This window comes from Ctenocephalides felis, unplaced genomic scaffold (genome assembly GCF_003426905.1).
Source record: "Ctenocephalides felis isolate EL2017-DRISC unplaced genomic scaffold, ASM342690v1 CF-g0.4_SCAFFOLD_01492, whole genome shotgun sequence".
Lineage (NCBI taxonomy): Eukaryota > Metazoa > Arthropoda > Insecta > Siphonaptera > Pulicidae > Ctenocephalides > Ctenocephalides felis.
In genome coordinates, this window is record NW_020537646.1 from 4809533 (window position 1) to 4819093 (window position 9561).

Sequence of the window (9561 nt, forward strand, 5' to 3'; positions counted from 1 at the left end):
AACTAAAATATTACTCAAATGAGTTTCATACTTATTACTTTTGTAAGTATCCCACTCATTAAGACTCTTTATATACTAATTTCTAGAAGTACAAATATTCAATATATTTGCATTCCTCATGACTAACATTATAACCAGCAATAATGTGATCGTACAAAAAATGAATGGAAATAATTTTACTTCTACATGTACTCACATATATATTTATATGAAACATTGAAATGTATATATTTAAATTGTTAACATTTGATATATGTGAACATACATGCAAAAAGTATATGAAAATTTATTTACATATATAAATACACACATTCTTTGTTACAAATTATTTTTATATCAAATATTACGTATAATTCACATACCAAAGAAATAACCACACAGTGATATGCCTGACTTAACATAATGTAGTTTGAATAATATGAAAAATTATCACCAATAATCTAATATATCAAATGCTGCTAAATTCTATTTTTGTTAGCTAATTGTTAATGTTAGTTTAATCGCTGAAATTGGCTTTTGTTACTGCGTTCATAATGATTTTAATGTATTTTGTTTCAAGCTGCCTTTAAAAGTAAGTACGCTTGATTGTTAAGTGTTTGCTATGAAATAATTACTAACCTTTGCTGACAGCATGATTTTATGTTGTAATTTACATTGAAGATATATATTCCATTAATTTCTACGTGTTGGATAGACTAATCAGGATATATTATTTTTCTAAATATATCATAAAAGGAATATCCATAAGAATCATTTGCTGTATTGTGTTAATTTGTTATTCATTTATTAACTTACTATCCCAATACATTAATTTTATGGAAGTTGTTTCTTTTTTTATCAATGTCTAATTTTTTGTGTATGATTTTTTTTTTCTTCTATCAAGTCTGAGAATTGCTTTTTACAGGGCATGCCGGAGGACTGGGCTAAATTACTTGTATCTAGTACTATAACAAAACAAGAACAAAAGAAAAATCCTCAAGCTGTTTTAGATGTTTTAAAATGGTACGACAATTCACAGCAGAGTCCCACATCCAAATATATGACACATGGCCATACAACCACACATTCTGGTAATAAAATAATAAAACTTTTTATAAAATGAAATTTTATATTCTTATGGTTAGTTATCTACTTTTTTATTTGAAAATAATTCTTTTCTAGGTTCCTCCCTGAGCCGTGTAAGCTCTAGTTCCCCTAGCAGTACAACACCAACAGATAGTGAAGGTGGTAGTGGTAATTTACTACCATGTAGTCTACCGGTTCAAAGTAGTGTTAATTCTGGACCAGATTCCTATAGGATATCAGAAAATCGTGATTTAGACGAACCTCCAGCTCCACCCGTTGCTAGCCGTCCTGAAAGAACTAAATCTATTGTAAGTAAATGAAACTAAAAATAATTTTATGCCATTTGTTTTTTGACTATACTGCATATAATGCTTTTTAGTATACCAAGCCTGTTGAAGAAACCATAACACCCCTTCTGCCGCTGAAAGCAACATTGGACAATAATAAAAATGCTGCAGTATCACCTGTTCATAATACGGCAAACAGTAATAATACTCTTACAACCACCGCCCAACAAACTCCCACAAATAAAACACGCGTGCCTCAACAAACACGACCTAAAAAAATGTCAGATGAAGAAATTCTAGAAAGGCTTAGGACTATAGTTAGTGTTGGTGATCCGAATAGAAAATATACAAGAATGGAGAAAATTGGACAAGGGTAAGGTAATATATAAATCAAATTTTGTTTCAGTGACTAATATTATTATTTTAATATTTTAGTGCTTCTGGAACTGTGTATACTGCAATAGAAACCAGTACTGGAATGGAAGTGGCTATAAAACAAATGCATTTAGCCCAACAACCTAAGAAAGAATTAATTATAAATGAAATTCTGGTCATGCGAGAAAATAAACATCCTAATGTTGTGAATTATTTGGATAGTTACCTAGTTTCAGAGGTTTGTATAATATTCTACCAACAATTTCTCTTGTATTAGCAAATTATCACATCATATTTGTTTTAGGAATTGTGGGTTGTTATGGAGTATCTTCCAGGAGGGTCTTTGACTGATGTTGTGACTGAAACTTGCATGGACGAAGGACAAATTGCTGCTGTATGTCGAGAGGTTCTCCAAGCATTAGATTTCTTACACTCTAACCAAGTAATACATAGGGATATAAAAAGTGATAACATACTGCTAGGACTGGATGGAAGTGTTAAATTAAGTAAGCTGTTATTTTATTTATAGTAAAAATCTAATTCTGGCAAACACAAGCAGACATATGAATTAAGAAATATATTTTATAATAAATTTGTCTGTTTTCAGCTGATTTTGGCTTTTGTGCACAAATTTCTCCTGAACAAAATAAAAGGACAACAATGGTTGGAACTCCTTATTGGATGGCACCAGAAGTTGTTACTAGGAAATTATATGGGCCTAAGGTACAAATTATAAAAGCAATATATTAATGATCAGTATTATTTATTATTTAATTATTTTTTAGGTTGATTTATGGTCACTAGGAATCATGGCGATTGAAATGATTGAAGGTGAACCTCCATATTTAAATGAAAACCCTTTAAAAGCATTATACCTTATAGCAACTAATGGTAAACCAGAAATTAAGGAAAAGGAAAAACTTAGTCTTGTGTTTAGGGATTTTCTTGATCAATGTTTAGAAGTGGAAGTTGAAAGGAGAGCCACAGCACTTGAATTATTAAAGGTAAGGTTCTTCTTCACAGAAGTGAATGAAAATACAATATTATTCTATGTTTCTTTTACAGCACCCATTTTTGAAGTTGGCTCGGCCGCTAGCAAGTTTAACACCACTTATAATGGCAGCTAAGGAAGCAGCAAAAGGCCATTAGCATTTCTTTTAGATTAGTTCAGTGTTTAAGCTTTAATATCAACTGATTTGGAATCCAACCATTTACATAAACAGTGAGATATAGTGATGAAATATTTTTAAGGACCAATGATTAATAAGTTTCTAAAATGAGAGAAATGTTCTAGTGTTCATGCATATGTGATATATATGTGTGTATTTTGATGTTTTTATAAATTTGGAAAGGAACAGGTAAGATCTATTTGTTATTCTAAATTGGAAAGATGTCTTGTTACCAATTCTCCACAATTTTTATTATAGTATGTTTTTAACTATGATAGTCAGACAGTAGTAAAGTATATGAATCGATAAAGAGAATTATATTTTATATAATTTATTTTATTATCACTCTAACTTTATTAATGATTTTTTGACAATTATTTGCAAAAGCTTCTGCATATTGTCGACTGTTACTAAAAAAATAGTTCCAATTAATCTACAATTGAATAAAATTCTTTTACTTATATTTATATATCAATAGATGAAAGATTTACTATTATTGATCACAGCAATATTTTAAAATTTTAAGCAAATGTATATCATACTCTTGCTAACTCATTTCTATAATATTTAGCATACTATTAAATCACTTGACAATGTGCAGATTGAAGGTATTCTATCAGATAATTAAAATCTTTGAACAAGATTATATGGACTGTGATAGATTTACCTTTATGTAAATGTACTGAAAAAAAATCAGAAATGTACATATAAACCTAAGAACTTTAAGCTCGAACAAAAATGTGTATATACAACAGAAAAAAGTATTAAAACTTAGTTATTAAACTTATCCAGCTTCAACTGCAAATCAATTTACAAAGAATTTCATTTCTGTAAGAATGTGGGATTTGAACAGGGTCGCAAAAAAGTAAAGGCTCAAAGTATTATTGAATAATTTTAAACAAGTTGCTTTTATTATATTAGTTTTCGATTGTATTAACAATAATGTAAATACGCTTACTGGTTTTAATTTGATTAAGAAGAATGTCACAATTAATATTGAGTATAAGTCAGAAAAAAGACTGGCATAGATTTATATTTCAATTAAACATCAGTAAATATGTTTAGCATTGATTTAATATATAATAGTACAAAATATGGACAAATACTATGAAACTATATTATTACAAGAAATAAGTTTTTTTTTTAATCTGTCCATGTTTATTTATATGCATTCTGACCCCGCATTGTATATTTTTTGGTATGAAATGGTCATATGAGAATGTATTTTTAAAACTAATTGACTGCTGCGGCTATTGTCAGAATGTGCCTAACCAAAAATAATAAATAATAAAAATATATTAAAACTTCAAAAATTGAAAACATAATACATAATTATTGATTTTTTTCACACTTAAATAATAAAGTATTCTGTTAATTGTATGATGTACCATACATAATTTTATTTCTTCATAGATATTTTAATGAGAACTTTTAGAATTTCCAAAATTCTGAAAAAATTATAGAAATTTCAATTTTTTCACATAATACCATATAATTATTTTGCATGATATGTTAATAATGAATAGTAATTATTGTAAAATCTAATGTAAAATATTTAAGAAGTTTTGTTTTCAATATATCGGTTTTATAGTATTTTCTGATAGTATATGGTTTCATAAAAAATTAATAAAATATTGTATATTGAAAATTATATTAATATTATTTTCTATTGCTTTTGAGTTAATAATAAATTATTGAAAATATAAATTTCTTTAATTGCAAGTAGTAACTAAATCAAATTAATGAAAGAAATATTTTTATCATAACAACATGCATTGCGTTAATACATAAAAATTAAATACATGTTTTAATTATTTAACATAATTTATTATGTTTTCTAGGAGTATATTAAGTACATATTGAATAATTTATATTCATAACAAGTATTAGCTTATCAGATTGGAATTAACACAACTTTTATCTTATAAAAATATATTTAGCACACATTATTATATTATATTGGTTATATAAATTATTAGTTACAAAAATGTCATGTTTATCATGGAAGTTCAATTTAACAATTTTTCAATCTAGCTATAAACCTAATCCATAGAAGATGTTAATGAATGAATCAGCATTGAAAAAAATTGCAAGCATTTCTTAGAAGAGTCCGAATAATAAGTAAGCACAGTCTATTAATATTTTTGTATTGCATAATGTTTCAAAATTATGAATCTTCCATTGGGTTAGGTGTATATTCTTAATATATCAATTTATAGTTCATAATTTCAGCTCTTCTGTTCCTTTTCCACAAAGTCCATGGCTGCTGAGTTAATGCAATATCTTTTCCTGGTAGGAGCTGGACCATCTTCAAATACGTGACCCAAATGCGCCGAACAATTTGCACAGCGGACTTCGGTGCGTACCATATCTGGCCGTGATATCAGCAATAAGAGGTTGCTACCAACTTTATTCGGTAAGAAGGATAATGGGATATTGGACAGAAAAGGATTTCATCATTCATGAAATATTTACACAGATTATTAGGACATTCACACAGATATAACAAATAATGGATAGATTTTGTTAATAAAAGGAAAAAAAATAATACCAATAAGATAATAAAAGCATTCACACAAGACATGATTTTGGTATAGGAGAGGATTGAAAATGAAATGAAGGAAAGACAGACAAACCTCATTAGAAATTTCTTCTTAACTTTCACCAGAAAAAAGATGAGTAATTCAAACTAAACTCATGCTAATGTTAATCAACGTATTTTCTTGTTTTTGGAAAGAAAGTAAAACAAGCAAGGGCATGCTATTAGTACAATTCTATAAATTGGTTAATGGAATTTATAATTTTACAAAGTGATACTACAATATTCACACTACACAACAATCACAATCAAGCAGGAATAGTGAATTAATATGGAAGGATTTTGAGAGGAACATAACATATGCAAATCTTAAAATAATATGCTTTTATATTAACATAAAAACTAGTAAAAACAAAAAAGCAAAATTGGCAAGTGAAACATTGATCAATAGTTGTTGTATATAAATATATTGAAGAGGACCAGAACTTGGATATTTCATAAAATTCTGTATTTTGGAATGTGCTAATTAATTAGTTTTTCGGCAGTGCAACTGATAGTGAATCAGAAGAGTAATTCAAGTTTTGGAAGTATATTCTAATTATTATAAACGGCCAATGATTGTTGCCATATATAATATGTGGAATGGCAGAATATTAGGTCAATCAAATTATGTACTAATCAATTAAGTTTTATATATTCCAAATTGTCTCTCTTCAACTTTATAAGCAAACACACAAATTTTGCTCTATTAATTAAATCAAATATATGCACTTGAAAACAATATTCATATAAAAATTGTGATTCTTACCTAGACTTGTATCATGATGTAAAGTAACTTTTCCTTTTTCAAGTACATCATTGAAAGCGGGCCATCCACAGCCCGAATCAAACTTATTATCAGAGCTGAATAACTCTTGACGACATACTACACAGAGATAGGTGCCTGGAGTCTTATGCTTGTTATAACATCCTGGAAATGATTTAATTAAAGTAAAAACCTTTTTTAGATACATATCTGATAAATTGACTAATTCTTATGATTAAATTGGTATGAGTCATAATTATAAAAATTAGCACATGGGCATTTTGCTGATTGTAAATTTAAATATAATAACTTGAGCGCTAGTTGTTATGATAGTGAAGTTATCTAAAAAGCTAAACAGCCAACTTCATTATAATCAAATATAATATTTTTATATATTTTATCATATTAATATTTTAATATGTGAGGTTAATTTCAATTTTAACCTATAAATAGTGAAAAGTGAAATTATGCAAAAAAATGTAAGTACCAAAAATAAAGATGTTTTTTGTGAAATTATAATTATACATTAGTTTGACATACCTGAAAAGGGTCTCTCGGTCCCTGCTTCTTGTGTAACATGATACTGAATAGAGGTTAACCTCTTTTTCAAAGCTTCTTTATCCTCCATGGTAGTATTTAATTTCTTACTCGATACTAAAAACAATATTTTTCACTTCTAATATTTGTACTTAACGTTATTATTGTTTACTTTCGGCCACAAAACAGCAAACTATTTTTAAAGGTTACTTTACCGTATCGATGAATGGCGATGACGATACTATAGTGATCTAACTCTAATTATAGAGCTCAATGTCAATCTCTGCGATAATGCATATGGGAGGTGGTTTAGTATTAAAAGAATTACGTTTGTGTATTAGTTGTTTGATTAATATTGTTGAAGTATTTGTGCGAATTTACAAATTATATTTTATGCCGCATACTTAAAAAAAATGTCGGGCAGTAATGTCAAATATTTATACAAAGATCAAGTTTATCAGATCGATTGCCAAATGTATATTGTAAATGTAAGCCAAGCTAAATTTGAAATAAACACATGCTTAAAATACACAATCAAAAGTGGTATTTTTAATTTGACCTATATATGAATCAAGACGTATTATTTATGCGTAATTTCATTCTGTGTAAAATATGCAGATATGAAAATCATAATTTTCTCCATATGCAATCATGTTTTTATAATTATAAACAAAATAGGTTTTTAACAGGCAAACTATATTCAGATATAAACGAAATTAAAAAAATATATTTTTTTTATATATTTTGAATCCCAGTTCGGCCATTTTTTAATTTGAAAAATTAAATATAACTTACAACCAAGTTCAGTTGAGTCAAAGTTCTTGAATTTGACAGATAGATTGTTGTTAAAAAAGCTATTTTTTGTTTATAATTAAAATACATCTTTTACCATTTATATTGTGCAGAAGCAGTTTCGTTTAAAAATGATTAACAAAAATTTCTAATTATTTATGTCATGTGATTTGTGATTCAAGTCATGTCTATTTTTGTATGTGTGTTACACCATACCGGAACTAATATCGCCCATTCCAGAAGTTACGACAGATGATCCGGAACTTGTACGTATTATATTTCTTAAAACAGCTCTAGTAATTTTTAACATTTCAGTTTATATTATTTTGTAAAAGATGTTCAATTACGACAGAAATGTGCGTCAAAATAAAATGTCACTTCTTACTACGTATATAAGGAAATATTACGCATGTGCTGAACTAAATTTGCCGGTGTAGAATGTGTGTCGTCAATTATCTACAAACGTGATTTACATTTAGAGCTCCAGTGGTAATGGGATTGAATTAGGATAATGTTTTGAGCAAATGTTATTTTTCAAAAAATCCTGATTAGATGTTTAATAAAAAATAGAATTTTTTTAGCAACACTACTAAAAAAATCGTAGAATCACCTGGCAAAATTTACATTCCTAAAAACTTATTTGTACACAAAGATTAGGCACACAATGCGTATTATGTACATATATAAGTTGCAAATCTTTCTATTAGAAACGAAGTTCAATAACTAAATAAATACAAAATTTCTGTCATAATGATATGATTAAATTAAAAGTGCCTCTTCATCATCACTCGAATGAATTGCGATATGTTTTCATTAGTTTATCTCTAGACTTCTAATAAATATCACAAAAAATTGCTTTAATTTGATAATAGAAGATTATAATTTTAATTAACATGTTTATAAACATGTTAATAAATGATAGAAAAACAAAAACTGCTTTGAATGATTTTTGAATTGCATGCATTGATTTTTGATTGCATTGATTGCAATCAAATATATATCCTTGGCGGTAAAATTCGCCAAAAAATATTGTATTATAATGTGTTATTCGACGACAACCCAAATGGTTGTCCCTTCTTTTTGGTATAAAATTATTATTAAATTTTTCAAAGAGAAATATTTAATATATATATATATAATATTTTAGCAAGATCTCAGAAGACTTGACTTGAAATCATATTAAAATCTATATTTTCAAGTGAATAAAACTGAAATAACTACTGATTCACATCAAACTGTTTGAGACTGGAATTGATCCTGGAACATTGTTGTTGCAAAATTAAAGTTATTAAGGATAGTACCAGGACTACTTTGAATGATAAAGAGAAAATACACAGAAACAAACATTTTTTTGTTAAAAGTATATTATAGAATCTTTTTGGCTTTAACTTTTAATAGATATTAGTGATTATCTAAATTTAATGATTATCTAAATTATTATTTTTTTGGTGCAATTTGCGGTAAAAATTAAATTCATTTCTTAGAACAATTATTTTTCAAACAGTTTCATTGCCAAAGCCAAAATACTTAGTTCAGCATAAATGAAAAGTATAATCTAATATAACATATGTTATAAACTGTATGAATCTTTACATGGCTGATATTTTTTGGGCTGTAACTTAAATTTATATTTTGTCTTTCCTGTGTTCCTTAGGGGATAGAGCTATGGACTTTCAAAACAGGAAGATCAGATTCGATGTCGACCCCGGATAGCTTGATGTAAAGCAGTAGTGACATCAGTTTGTACTTGAAAATATAGATAACAGAATGTTTCTAAGTGAAAATAATCCTTACCAGGAATTGATGCATCACTAAAAAAATTAACTGTATTCCAATAATAGTAATAATAAAAAATTATCAAATATAGATGACAAGGACTTTGATCTAATACAATTAAGAACATAAAAATACATGCATTGCAGTCCTTTAAACAAATTAGCCAAAGTAGTAAGCAATATTAAGCGAAAAAAATGATAACTTTTAATGTACATC

At 27.4% G+C, this 9561-nt stretch overlaps 2 protein-coding genes across 2 annotated transcripts; one reads left to right on the plus strand and one right to left on the minus strand.

Moving 5' to 3' along the window:
* The first annotated feature begins 903 nt into the window (after positions 1 to 903).
* Positions 904 to 3187, plus strand: LOC113371511 (serine/threonine-protein kinase PAK 3-like). Its single transcript, XM_026612135.1, has 8 exons — positions 904 to 1070; positions 1162 to 1373; positions 1445 to 1725; positions 1788 to 1965; positions 2032 to 2233; positions 2335 to 2450; positions 2513 to 2731; positions 2793 to 3187. Exons 1-8 carry the CDS (start codon positions 908 to 910, stop codon positions 2874 to 2876), a joined length of 1455 nt encoding a protein of 484 aa, XP_026467920.1. The 5' UTR covers positions 904 to 907; the 3' UTR covers positions 2877 to 3187.
* A 1715-nt stretch (positions 3188 to 4902) lies between these two features.
* LOC113371512 (methionine-R-sulfoxide reductase B1-like) lies at positions 4903 to 7922 on the minus strand. The gene is made up of 4 exons (XM_026612136.1): positions 7786 to 7922; positions 6781 to 6894; positions 6244 to 6405; positions 4903 to 5267 (listed from the first exon to the last, which is right to left on the minus strand). Exons 1-4 carry the CDS (start codon positions 7877 to 7879, stop codon positions 5125 to 5127), a joined length of 513 nt encoding a protein of 170 aa, XP_026467921.1. The 5' UTR covers positions 7880 to 7922; the 3' UTR covers positions 4903 to 5124.
* Positions 7923 to 9561: the final 1639 nt, after the last annotated feature.